The 14,215-nt window shown below is 32.9% G+C and overlaps 2 protein-coding genes across 4 annotated transcripts; one reads left to right on the top strand and one right to left on the bottom strand.

Moving 5' to 3' along the window:
• Nucleotides 1-575: 575 nt before the first annotated feature.
• On the top strand, nucleotides 576-4,106 carry LOC117918440 (transcription initiation factor TFIID subunit 13). 3 transcript variants are annotated; one of them, XM_034835106.1, is made up of 6 exons: nucleotides 576-617; nucleotides 1,674-1,801; nucleotides 1,890-1,927; nucleotides 3,410-3,469; nucleotides 3,576-3,650; nucleotides 3,778-4,106. In XM_034835106.1, the coding sequence occupies exons 2-6, from the start codon at nucleotides 1,699-1,701 to the stop codon at nucleotides 3,886-3,888; spliced, it is 387 nt and encodes a 128-aa protein (XP_034690997.1). In that variant the 5' UTR covers nucleotides 576-617; nucleotides 1,674-1,698; the 3' UTR covers nucleotides 3,889-4,106. The 3 variants fall into 3 exon arrangements, with proteins under 3 accessions (XP_034690997.1, XP_034690996.1, XP_034690995.1); XM_034835105.1 differs by having other exon boundaries at nucleotides 601-617; nucleotides 1,657-1,801; XM_034835104.1 differs by lacking the exon at nucleotides 576-617 and having other exon boundaries at nucleotides 1,579-1,801.
• Nucleotides 4,107-4,418: 312 nt separating this feature from the next.
• On the bottom strand, nucleotides 4,419-11,473 carry LOC117918439 (dnaJ protein ERDJ3B). Its single transcript, XM_034835102.1, has 10 exons — nucleotides 11,195-11,473; nucleotides 10,959-11,107; nucleotides 10,723-10,852; nucleotides 8,490-8,601; nucleotides 7,575-7,691; nucleotides 7,313-7,399; nucleotides 6,125-6,184; nucleotides 5,966-6,043; nucleotides 4,954-5,025; nucleotides 4,419-4,875 (listed from the first exon to the last, which is right to left on the bottom strand). The coding sequence occupies exons 1-10, from the start codon at nucleotides 11,266-11,268 to the stop codon at nucleotides 4,717-4,719; spliced, it is 1,038 nt and encodes a 345-aa protein (XP_034690993.1). The 5' UTR covers nucleotides 11,269-11,473; the 3' UTR covers nucleotides 4,419-4,716.
• Between the last annotated feature and the right edge of the window lie 2,742 nt (nucleotides 11,474-14,215).

Genomic DNA, 14,215 nt, shown 5'->3' on the forward strand with positions numbered 1-14,215 from the left:
TGATCTTTTAGATTATATTCGATTTGGGATAAATTTGAGACAAGAGAAAATAAAAGGGAAAAATAAAAATAATAAATTATTTTTATGTATTATTTTTAATTTATTTTAACCCACTTTTATATATATATATATATATATAAAATAATATAAATTTGAAAAAATATAAGTTTTTAAGTAATTTTAATTATATTAAATTATTTTTCGTATGCTTATGTGGTAAAATCAAGTTTAAAAAAAGATAATTTTTTGACTTTTTTTTAGTACTTTTTTAGAACCAAATATAGCATTAGGGTCTGAAATTTATTTTCAGTTTGAATTCGATTAGAGTCAATTAAAAATTATAAGCTTCAAGTCCATTTTTTCTTTTTATAAAGTTGAATAAAAGAGATTTCAGATATTCAACCATGAGAAAATTACAATGGCCCAGGCCCCAGGGTGCGCATGAGCTAAAATTGGGCTTTAGATTTTCTCTTTTTTAAAGGTGAGATTAGGCCCATTCGGAACTATGTCCCAGTTCGGTCCATAACGGGTGAAGGCCGAAGCCCCTTTAATAAAATATTTCTTAAATATGTAACGACTGGAGTCCCTTGTTGATCCCACCTCTGGCGACAATTCAGGTAACCATCTTCTTGTCTCTCGATTTTCGATTTCGAAACCCTAACCCTAGCTGTTACTATTTATTTATTTATTTATTTATTTTTGTTGAATTTGAGAGTTGGAGGTATGTTAATTGAAGTTCTTTTTTTTTTTTTTTCTTTTCCGTGACTGTGGAACTGGATTGTCGGTCGAAAGTGGGAAGATAATCTTTGATTATTTGAATTTTGTTGAATTTAGGGCTTATGTGGATCTGCGATTGCTTATGGTTTTTTAATAAGGGTAGGATTTTGTTTAAATTTTCTTAAAATTTAGTTTACGGAGTAACTCTAGGTTTTGCAAATACAAAGACAATTTCTCTGTCCAATGGGTTTGTTGGTATGGCCGTAGGAGTGGGTTCTATGAAATGTGGGAGCGGATGGTATGTGCAGGGTGTTTGATGAAATGAGTGTGAGAATTTGGATTTAATTTTATAGGGTATGTGAGTTGATGCACTTGTGTATGGTTTTGAGTTGGGCCACAGTTCATTGTGAACCGTTCTGGCAAAGTATTTGGGGGATGCAAAGGATTGAAACAGAAACTTACGAGTATAATTGCTAAAGGAAAAGAAGGTGAATAATTCATAGCAATTTTTTTAAAGAAGAATGATTGAGTCATACATGATGATTTTTGTTTCCATATTTAGAAAAAGAACTCCCCTAAAAAAAGTGTGAATAAACTCTCTATCATTGTGGTCTAAGAGCATAATAGGAATGCAAGAGTGCAAAATGGGAATGCAAGAAGTTTCCAGCATGCAATTAAACTCTGGATTTATATTCTTATGAACTCTATCATTATAGTTTTCATCGATGTATTAGGCAGGTCTCGACATACAAGGAGTACTATTTTTTTTTTTCACTTTTATGTTCTCCCATTTTGGTTGTTGGTTGCTAAATATATACTTCTTGCATACTTGGGTTGTTCCCCCATTGTTTAGCACTTATTAATGTGAACTCTTATTTTTATGTAACAAATAGATAAATCTTTGGGAACTTATCTTTTATTTAATTTGCAATTGACTAGTTCTTGTCATAGATCAGAAGGGGAAGTTATTGTGAATAGAAGATGAACAGCTCTTCTGCAGGACCCTCCTCAAAACCTAGAGCTGGGTCATCTCAACCATCAGATTCTTCTTTTAAACGCAAGAGAGGAGTCTTTCAAAAAGACTGTAAGTAAAGACTTTTCTTATGCGGATTTTCTTAGAAGCTTGATGTTTACATCCTTTTCTAATTTGTTTATTTTTTTTGTTGCCACAGTACAACATATGATGTATGGTTTTGGAGATGATGCCAATGTAAGTGGCACTCTCTCTATATAATTTCTTTTTTCTTTTTTTTCCTTTCCTGAAAAATCTTATTCTTTTAGGCTATCCCTGGTTCCTGAAAAGTTTTGAGGAAAGGAAAATGCAAAGGAAAATTAGAAAAAAAGAAATAGGTAAGAAAAATAATAAATTTTTTCTCTTCTTTGGTCGTTCATGAAAAAGTTAAGAGTTGAAAATGAACTTTGCCAAATCTTTCCCATATCATTTTATGGAAAATGAGGAGGAAGCTTTTTTAGAATTTTTCCTCATATTTTCCTTAGTTTTTTTTTTTTTTCTCCTTATCTTTTCTGATGGTATCCATACATAAGAAATTTAACCTTTTCTTAATACTCTCCGAAACCAAATATACGCTTAATGAAACAAGTTTCTTGGTTTTAAACATTAATAAACACAATTATTTGGTTTGTTGTATTCTGTAATCATTAGAAGTGTTTTCTTGTAAGTTTTCAATGGTTTATTTATTTATTTAATCAATTCCCTATTCCTAATTTGATGATAATGAGTCAGAATTCAAATTTGAATTACCAACTATTAATATTTAGTGGGATCATTATCATGGCTGGTTTTATCATTTCTTTTCAAATTTAATTTATCATCATTTTGGAGATACAATTTTTGTTGTGCTGAACTGATTTACTTTTTCACGAGTTAACATGGTTTTCTTGTTGCATGATCGTGCTTCTAAGTTCCTCCACAGGCATTTAAATAAACTATGATCTAAAAAATTATATAACAAAGTATTATCATCAGTATGGTCTCTTTGTTTCAAGTGTACACGCTATTGGGAAAGGCCCCCCACCAGCACAAGCCACCACCCTACTCCAAGCTGGCTTCTTGTCCCAGTTTCCTTTGATGCTCAAATACACTAGCATTGTGGACAATTTGTGATGCATTTATTTTAGGTTTACCAAAGAGGAAAACCTTGCTGATTCTGTGAATTCCACCTTTTTAGTTTGGGAAGTGGGCACACCAGAGTTAACATATTGATCCATGTAGCATTCTTGCTAGAATTACTGTTATTTATTCTCCAATATGGACCTCTAGGAATTGATGCAGCATATTTGGAAGGATGGACCCCAAAACAAGGGCTGATGATCTTAGTTTTTCTTGGAAGTAGTCCCCCCCACTCCATTACACACACAAGAACAAAAGCAACTACACTGGATATACATGACACTCGTCTCAGTATTTATGTGTTTTCATGAATGCCTTTTCAGACGTCATGGACTGCTCTTTTATCTGCCGGTTTTCTGTCAAAACAAAGTTCACATGTATTCCCAATTATATTTCCAGTGCCCCTCATTGCTTAATGACTGTTTACATTAATTAGCTAATTAAGGTGATTGATATGTTGCTGTTTATGTTGTTTAGTTGATCTCTTAAGGTTTATTTTCGAATTCCTTGTGTTTAGTTAAGTCTAATTTTATTTGTAAATTCCTTATGTTACATTATCAGCCACTTCCAGAAACTGTGGCACTGTTGGAGGACATTGTTGTGGAGTATGTTACGGATTTGGTGAGCCAAACATTTCTTTATTTTTCTTGTGTGGCTCTGTACATGCATCTGCCATGAAGGGGAGAAGAATACTATTCATAACCATATATGTAATCTTCTTACACAGGTGCATAAGGCCCAGGAGACTGCATCAAAGAGGGGAAAGCTCTTAACTGAGGACTTCTTATTTTTAATGAGAAAGGTACCTTAGCCAGGGATGTTCTTTGAGAGTTTTACCTTTTCGAGAAATGACATTCATGATGTTGGTAATTGCTTCTGGTTCTAACTTCTCAATAGACCGATAACCCTCCCATTCATTGGCCATGCAGGACTTGCCAAAACTCAATCGATGTACAGAGCTGTTGTCTATGAATGAGGAGTTGAAACAAGCTAGGAAGGCTTTCGACGTAGATGAAGAGAAGTTGGCAACAATGGAGTAGAATCGGAGAAGATTAAGAACAGACATTTTATTTTGGCCTTGAAATCCTGTGGTTTGATGTCTGAGACATACATATTCCAAACCAGTGGCTGTAAAATTCCTTTTAATATTGTAAAAGCCATTTTTAAAGAGAGACCCGCGCCTATCTGAAAAGAATTAAGATTTGCATGAACTTCCTCAAATCCAGCAGGAATAAAATAAGGTGTAACTACCACTGGATAATTGCCTGACCGTGATGAATACTATTGTGTTCAGTGGGACATTAATGTTAATACTAGAAATTCCTAGCTGCCCATGGAAGATTGAAGTCATGACACAACCTCTGAATAAAGATGGACCAGTCTTGAGTTTGTGTGGACGAATGATGATCGTGGTTATGCTGGGGGTGTAATCAGTCGAGGTAAACATGAGGTGAATACAACTGGAGTTCTTTGAAAAAATAGGAACAAAATACAACTAAATATTGGCTCTCAAATACGCATAAAAATTTAATGGACTAGTTCAATAATTGGTTTATAGATATATATGATATGACCCAGAAGCACGTAAAGGCTTACAATTTGCTATATAATTAATTGGTAGAACTTGGTAAGGAAACAAATGAGTAACTATACCTCACATGGGTCAAAAATAGTATGCAAAAAGCGCCTACACACAGCAGGATTACAGCGTAGACTTCCCTAAGTAGAACGTGCTACTTCTTTCAAAATAAAAAAGGGTGGAAACTACTTGAAAAAGAAAGGAAAAATCGAAGAGAAAAGAAAAAGCCGCAAGGCAGCCTGAAGGTTTGTATAACCTCATCATGTTACAAGGGGGAAACCTATGTCCACTAACCAAGAATTTCCTGGATTTTTGTCTTCTGTTCTTCTGTCAGTGATGAAGGGAATAGAACCTCAAATGTGACATAGAGATCCCCTTTCTTTGTGCTAAAATGCAATGGCATCCCTTCCCCTTTAAACTTCCTCACTTCCTTAGGCTTAGTGATTCCCTGATCAATGAATAGTCTGGTTAGCACATAATAATTTCATGTCATGAGAAGGCTGTTTGAAAATTTGTTCATGCTCACCTTTGACCCAATGTTTACGAGATGTTCATCAAGGTGTTTAATCGTTTTCTCAAAGCCAACAAGAGCCTGAACCTGAAAGAAAAAACACAAAGATCCAGAAATCAGCTCTAAAACAAATACACTTAAAGTAAGGGGAAGACAAGAGGGTTGGAGAGGTGTAAAGAAACATGTCCATATGGTGTTCCATCATACTAGCTATAATCTGTTCATAATTAGTAGATACATTGGACCAGATATGCAAATAAACTGCACGAAAAAACCAACAATTTGTTTAATGGAAGGACAAACAAAAGATGTCGTAACAAAAATCTCAAGGCATGTTGTTAATCACACTAGCCACAAGCCTACAACTACTAAAACAAAAATAACCCCTCCTTTCCTTTCTTCTTTTTGGCCAAATCACTAATACACTTCAAGTAAAATCCTTGAAGTCAACACCTTGGGGTTGGCTACATCCCTACTTCCCCACCATTCAGCCACAGATAAAAGAGGTTTAAAAGCAAAAGTTTAGATCTCTGTGGTAGGCAAATAGGCCTAGGCCAAAAAACTGCAGAATATGTTCCAGCATATGGTACTCAGTGAGAAAATGTTACTTTTAGAGGATGTAACAAAGACTTGGATATGAGTGTTGGTTCATGCCTAACATTGCAACCCAAAAGTAAAATTAGTTGTCTGCTCAAAAAAAATAAATAAAGCTGTAAGAATAGGTGTCTTCAGCACAATATAGTGAAAAAACCTATATATAGTAGCTCAATTATGAACAACTATATATAGCTGTAATAAAAGATGTATTCAACAAGTGCAGAGTATGAATGTTGTCTGCCATTATGAAAAGATACACATTGAGCTCAATCTAGTGAAAGAAAAGTTCAGCAACCTAACTTGAAGGAATTTGGAGTAAACATGCTGGTCTTGGATACATCACAAATATTGAGTGGCTGTCTAGCAGTGTGAACTCGGGACTACAGTAAACAATGTGCAGAGTATGAAAGTAAATTTAAATGATAGTTACCAGTGTTATAGTAACGGTTGTATGCAAGTCATTGCCTTCCCTTCTGAACTGATCATGGGGGGCTGTCCGAATACGGAACTGCACCAAATGTGGTAGTTGCTGTCAGTGCACAGTTCAAATTAGTAAGCATGGTTACAAAGCCAAAGTTGAAGATCAAACCTTCAGGTCTCCAGGTTCTCCATCTACTATAGGTTCACCATCATCATAGAAAACCACCTCCTGTAAAACGCATGGAAAATCTGATCTAAAAATCCCAAAACTTAAAAGAATAATATACTGGAGAACAACAAACAAGTAGAGAAAACACTCTGCTTTCTAACGACTTAGAGATTATTATTTAAATACTGTCCAAGAGAAGGAAAAAAGTTAACCAATCATTTCTAGTGTTCAAGAAACACAGAATACCATTATATTTTGTGGGCCAAAGCCATCAATATACCATCTTTAGGCAACATGCCAAATTTGCTTTATTGCAAAATGTGATAACAATCTACAGTTTTCCTTGGTCCTCTGAAGCTTGACTAGTGAGTTTCTGTGTCATTAAAAAAATGCATTTCCCCCTGAATGTTTGGCAGAATAAAAGAACTGCTCTAGGTACAATTTTCAAGTTCCCAAAACCTTTACACTCTGCTGGCAAAGGAGTGACATATGTTAAGAGTAAAAAAACATCTAGTAGCTCTACATAAAAGTATTGAGTATGACATGAGAAACAGAACTGGGGAGGTGAAATGGGGAATTAGTTTAGAGATTGCTAAAAGCTTGGTAGGAGCTTTGTCAGAAGAGAAAAGTCTTGGAAATGTATAGCAAACCTCAATGGATCACTTTATTGGTAAGGAAACACTGGATTCAGAAGAAGGCCACCTAAAATTTCAAAGATCTGTCTCCCAATTTAAGCTGAATACACAAGTAGTATTCCCATTTATGCAACCATACAAAATAAGCTTTCAGTGTTGAAATGCAAGATAAAAATTAAGACAGAAATGAAATCATTTTGCACCAATATAGTATTGGAGCTTTATAAATCAGAGGATGAGGAGAATCTACATTTTAACTATTCTCCATCTTGAAAACATATCAAAAGCAGAATTCATTAGCCATCACAATCCAAAACTCACAGGCATGTGGAATATGGTCTTTTGTGCAATTTTTTAATGGCACACAAATGAAACAATGGCAAATAACAATGGAATTCATTAACAATCACAGTCCAAAACTCACAGGCATGTAGAATATGATCTTTAGTGCAATTCTGTAATGGCACACAAATGAAACAATGGCAAATAACAATATTGCTACACATGCAGGAAGTTGGACATTGCAATTAAGAATAGAAGGCATAAAGCTTACTTGCCCATCCTGCATCCCTTTCTCAATATCGACAGTGATGAAATACCCCTCCCTTTCATACTTCACATTTGGACATTGCTCACAGACCTGAATGATAATAGTAAAGGATGCAATAGAGTGAGTGCCACAAATATGTACAGTATTGAATAATAATGAGGATGGAAAGGAGGAGCCAAAAAAAGGGCTGCACAATGTTTAATCCTTTTAAAAATAAATAACTCATAAGAATTTCTGTTACAGAACTGCTTGAGAGATGGAATACCTGCTCTGTCATCTGCTGGAACATCCCTGGACCAATTTGCTTGTGATAGACTTCATTCCGACAGTTACAGCGTCTCTTACCTGGGGCTGGCTTTAAAACATTTTTCTCCCTCCAAACCTAATGAATTAACATAAAAGATCACACAAATGAAGAAATCATAAAATCAATTTCTCTCATGCGAAGATAACAAAAAAACAAGAAGAAACACTGGCCCTGATTAATGTGACTCATAATAGTGTGATTCTATAATCTGCAAGTAGACTTAACAAAGATAAGACGGTAATAAAATATGCAACAAGAAAACATAACCCAACAAGGTTATTTATAGGCTTCAAGTAGATTCCTAAAAATTAATTATTATGATGCAAGTAGTGACTAATACTTGTGAGCTCTTCCAATCCATGCCAAGCTATAGGCCTTAGCAGCAATATAAGCTCACATTTACAAATAATAAGGCCTTGTTTGGTAACTATTCTTGAAACTGAAAAATTGTTTTTGACAACAGTTTTTGAAAACTGTTCTTTAATGTTTTATAGAAAAAATGTCTGTTTAGGAATCTAAAATATTTTAAACCTGTCTTTTATGTTTTTAAATATGTTTTAAAAATGAATTTTATATGTAGTGTTTTATTTTTAATCATTATTCATATTTGTATGGTTATTTTTTGAAATAACCTTTAGAAAACAAGTAAAAACTGAAAACAACTAAAATATGTTCTTTAAAAATACTTTGTTTTCTGTTTTAAGAACAAAAAACTGTTGTTTTCTACTTGTCAAACATGTTTTTTTAATTTTTTTTATTCTATAAAATAGAAAACTGTTTTTAAAAACAGTTACCAACCATGACCTAAATAGTACCTTTTCCTTAGGGAGTTGGTAGAAATTTATAAATTCTAAGTCAAGACATGACTTTTACCTTTAAGGAACCCCCCATGTACAAATCTTCTAGTGTTGCATCCAATTCAACAATTACATCATCACCTCTTACAATTCTCTCTTCCTCCTCGGCTGGACCTCCACCAAAGAAACTAGAAAAACCTTCAGCTTGTTAGCAGCATCCAAGATTATTAAACTAAACTTCACAAGAAGTTGAAACATGTTATCACAACTGTATAAGAAAGTGAGACTGCCAACTAAAATGTTATGGCAGTCAAATAGATATGTGCCTAAAAGCAGAGCTGGACTCATCAATTTCACCACAAAGAAAAAGGGCTAAAAGCAAAAATAAAGCAGGTTTTGATAGGAAAATAGGGTAGGAAAATATAGGGAAAAAGTAAAGTGATAATAGAGCAAAATAGAGATATTAAAATAAATGCAAAAAGATAAATAAATAAAATATATATACACACATACACATGGTAAAAGAGAAAGAATAAGATAAAATTATTGAAGACATAAATATGCAAGTTTTAGTAAAAATGTCTTATAAAATGTTGAAACTTCCAAAAAATAAAAGGTGACCAATAAAACCTATAAAAAAATAAAAAATGACCCATAAAGACAATTTTTTATCACATTCCCTTCTGCTTTAGAATAATATACTTTGTCTTAGTAATATGGATGCAACGGAGAATAAAGTAGATATAAATTTAAACAAACCATCTCGATCCTTAATTATATAAATATTTTTCTTTTTTAGTCCAAGCATCAGTACCCACTATTGAGACCTTCTAAGTGGAGTCTCCATGGCATAAAAATCTGGTAATTCAAAAGATCCAATGCCTAGACACATACCTATTCCCAACATCCGACATATACACCTAAGCCCATGTCGTATAGGCACCCAGTTACAATAACTATCATTACTGATATAATAGCCACATCAATGGTTTGGAAAAATCCCATGCTGGGACTAGGAATAAGATAATGTTTCTGCAATACAATTAACTTTCTTACATCCATAACCATAGCTACCCAAATCTTTTTTGATAATAACAATTATAGAACAGGAGAAACTGTCCAGTGCTTTTCATGATATCATTTCTATAATATGGTACCATCATCCATTCACGTTGTGTCAGCTTATGATAGGCAGGTTGATTATCAAGACAAGGAAAAAAAATTTAAGTTATTTTATTATAGAAAAATGCTTAATTTTGTTTCCACAACAAAGAGTAAAAATCTCATTAATATTCAAAGCCACTCCACTCTTTCCTCTATTGCCTACAACAAATCTCCTACAATGAGTTATCTCTTTCTCCCTTTTTGGAGAATCCCCGACAATGTGTGCCTTAATTTCAAGAAACATAAATTAAGCATTTCAAATATTCAATGAGAACTAGTTGTATTAGTTCTTTTTTTTCCTTTCTCCAATAATAGGTGTTAAAAGTCATCAAAATAATTAGATGTGGTGGGTAGAGAAACAAATGAACTAGGAAGATTACTCTCACTAGATAGGTGCATCAAACAACTATTGCCTACAATGAGAGCTCTTTTTCTCCCTTTTTGGAGAAACTCCAACAATGTGCACCTTAATTTCAAGAAACATAAATTAAACATTTCAAATGAGCAATGAGAACTAGTTGTATTAGTTTTTTTTTTCCTATCTACAATAATAGGTTTTAAGAGTCATTCAAATAATTTGATGCAGTGGATAGAGAAACAAATGAACTAGGAAGATTACTCTCACTAAATAGATGTTGCTAATGACAATTTGCAGGTCATTTTAGATAGAAAAAGGGAAGCTGCTTGGGTTTGAGAATCATCACATAAAAGGGAATCTTAAAGTTTTATTATAATTTGAATTCAACTGATAATGTGGCACATCGTGAGTCAACCATGTGACAGTTATGGAGGCATTAGATACTTTCTCAAGAGGATAGATGATGAATTCCCAAAATTACTTTGACAAGACAAATAACCTGGTTAAACGGATATTTGTAATGCTTTGCAGGAAACTGTTGAAGGAAATACAGACTATTAGAACCAAATATAATCCCATCTTATTAATTTGAAGACCACCTAGGAATTCCCTAATCCTTTGTTTCATTCTTTTAGAAAGGAAACCATCCTCAAGCTTCTTCCTTTTCCTTCCCTCATTCCTTCCAATAACCAAACAAGGCCCTAAGTTTGCCTTTTCACTTCCAAAGAATAACTATTCATCATAATTAAGGTTTCAATAAGCACAAATAGGAGGGACCACCACTTACGAGCTAAATATGTCTTGAATGTTCATTCCACCGCCACCTCTGCCACCACTTGCGGCATGCTGTTTAAGCCCCTCTTCACCGTATCTATCGTAAATATTCCTCTTCTCGTTGTCCGAAAGCACCTCATAAGCTATCAATCAACCAGCCGTATTAAATTAATTCAAACCTCCAAAAAATACAGTCAAATAAACCATCAAACAACCAAGGACTCCAACAAAAAATAAAATAAAATTCACCATTGTTAATCTCGGCAAATTTCTTATTAGCCTCCTCATTTCCCTGATTCTTATCGGGATGGTACTTCAACGCCAGCTTCCTGTACGCCCTCTTGATCTGTTCATCCGAAGCACCTTTTGGAACTTGCAAAACATCATAATAGCTCTTTCTGCGACATTTCAAAATCAGCTCATTCAATCATGAATCACACACCAAAATTCATCACAGAAAAGAAAGAGAACCTGTGTTATCTCACCCTGCAATGGAGGTGATGGCAGACGCTAAACCACACAACAGGAAGAGTAGAATCGCTATTCTTCGATTCGCCATGAAGTGGATCAAAAGACGGTGAGAGAGCGAGTCTCTCAATGTAGAAATCTTAGGGTTCGTGATCAGATCTAGGGTATATGTGGAGTCTCTGCGGTTCTCTTAGGGTTAGGGTTGTATCTGTCTCTCTCTCCTCGCTTCTCCGTCTTTCTTCTTCTTCTCCCTCTCCAAACGGTTCGCAACGAGAGCGGTGAAACCAGGCAATAGAGGAGTGAGGCTTAATACGTCATCAACGACTCGGAGTCTAATTCTTTGCTACGTGGTCATCTTAAAACTGACCAATCAGAGGAGGTTTTCTCGTTGTCCTCTCCAATGGTTATGTCCCACGTGTCCTCAGCGTGTAGTCGAGGCAATTGATATTGCCAAGGGAATCTTTGCTATGTGCAAGGCAAAAGCAAAAAAGGTGGAGTCATGGGTCTGGGCTTAGAAATGGGCCGTTTTACCAATTGTTGTGTTTGGGCTGCTGAAGTGCAACGGTTTGGTCCATGGTTGGCGATTAGAAATCCTATCCTTTCCTACGTATGAATGCTTCATCATAGACTAAAAAATATTATTCAAATATTAGAAAATTGTCTTTTTATTCAAGAAATTTGGTGTATCTTAAGTGAATTATATAGTGCATTTTTTGATATATTTTCTTTTATTTTTTTACTTTTAAAACTAAAAGTTTTATACAAAATATAGGAATTTGTATATAAAAAGTATGTACTACCTTTATGAACTTGAAAACATATTTTAAAATTTAAGAAAGTAAAAAAAATTCATTTTCATAATTTTTAAAAAATTTGAAAAGAATTTTTAAAAAATATAAAATAAGGTCATGTTTGGTAACTATTTTTTAAAACGATTTTGAAAAATAGTTTTTAAAAACTATTATTTTATGTTTTGTAAAATAAAAGTTTGTTTGAGAACCTGAAATGTTTTTAACTCATTTTAACATTTTTAAATATGTTTTAAAAATAATTTTTATATCTAGAGTTTTATTTTTAGTCATTATGTTTGTATGATTATTTAAAAGAAATCCTGAGAACATAAAATATAAAACAATTTTCTGAATATCAAAGGTGTTTTTCATTTTTTTTTGTTTTAAAAGATAGAAAACAGTTCTCAAAAATAGTTGTTAAATAAAACCTAATTTTTTATTTTTTATTTTTTTGTAAAAGAATTCTTATATTTTGTATAAAAAAATTATTTTAAAAATAAACAACATAATATCCAAGAAGCTGGACTTAATCTTAGCTGTGTTTTAAAGCCAAAATTACTTGAAAGTTACTTGGTTAGACTATGTGGTGGACTGACCGGCCGGTTCTGGTCTGGGTTGGCAGGGGCAAGCCCACTGCATTGGGCTGCTTGAAGCAATACAAGATATGATGGATTAGAGCTTGAACCTGAGGCCGTCAAATGGACGATCGAGGAAAACACCATCAGACAACTAATGCTATATTCTTAATATCTGCAGAATAATAAATAAAATAATATAATTCATTTAAAATATATATAATAATAAATATATAGAAATATAATAGCATTTCTCTTTCATTTTCAATATATATTTTCAGATTTAAATGTCATACTTATTTTATTTAATGGAATTTAAAATATTAATGCATTTTTATTTATCTATAATTTAATTTGATAATTTTAAAATAAAAAAATAAATATTATATATATATATATATTAATTATTTTTAATCTTAATAATATAAAAATAATATATTTATACGTTACCACTCTATATTTTAACCAACCAAACCATTGTTTAACCATCAAATCTTAACCGTTGATTGATAATTTTTTCGATTCAACCATTGGTTTAGCTTTTAAAATATTATAAAATTCTATAAATATTATTTGTGTCCAAATCAATCTCGGTACATCGAATCGGAACTTTACAATCTTTATTCTCAAATTCAACAACTTCAATTTATATATATTTTCTTTAGAGAAAGTTTGTTGTTCTATTCTTCAATCATATTTGTATGAAAATCCTATGCGAACCTTGGGGTGGATTTAAAATTGTTAAACCACATTTTTTTTTCCTTGTCTCTTTTATTTTATCACACTAGGCATTATTAATTTGCTTTCTTTATTTAAATTTCAAATGTTACTTAATAATTTGGAAAAAATATCAAATAGGGAGGGTAATGTATCACTTATATCCCAACCTTGTCTCGTTTATTTATATCTATTCAATTCCTATTCAAAAGGAAAAAATAAATCTGATGGGATGGGCTTGAGTATAGGAAATTTCTTTATTTAAATTTCAAATGTTACTTAATAATCTGAAAAAATTATCAAATAGGGAGGGTAATGTATCACTTACATCCCAACCTTGTTTCGTTTATTTATATATTTTTTAATTCCTGTTCAAAAGAAAAAATAAATCGGATGGGATGGGCTTGAGTATAGGAAATTTTCATAGCCATCTCATCCCTTATTTAAAATTTTGGAACTTTTTTTTTATTTTTAAAATTTTAAAATTTATTAAAAATAAATATTTTATTTATGTTTAAAAAGTTGAAAATAGAAAAAAAAAATTTACTGAAAATAATATATAATCTTGGTAGTGTGTGACGGGACCAACTAAAGTTAACGACTTGGTAAATCCTCTAGTGGACCTGAGGGGACTCAAACTGGTGAAGCATACCCAAGGTCGGACCAACTAAGCTACCCCTCAAGGTTAGGGGACAAAGTTGTACTTGAATCCATCCCAAATTTTTAAAAACCTTTCGAAAACATGGGATTTTGTAGGAGTAGTAGTTTTTTTTTTTTTTTAATGATTCCTATGACACTTATATTTCCTTGCAAATCAATTTATATACAAAAAAACCAAACCACGATAATTATTCAAATCTTTAAGTTAGCTTACCGATCGGTGAATCGGACGAAGGTTCTATTCAATAGTTGATTTAGCACAATCTTGTCTTAAGCCCTTCTTTCAATTACACGC

Source organism: Vitis riparia, chromosome 7 (assembly GCF_004353265.1).
Source record: "Vitis riparia cultivar Riparia Gloire de Montpellier isolate 1030 chromosome 7, EGFV_Vit.rip_1.0, whole genome shotgun sequence".
Lineage (NCBI taxonomy): Eukaryota > Viridiplantae > Streptophyta > Magnoliopsida > Vitales > Vitaceae > Vitis > Vitis riparia.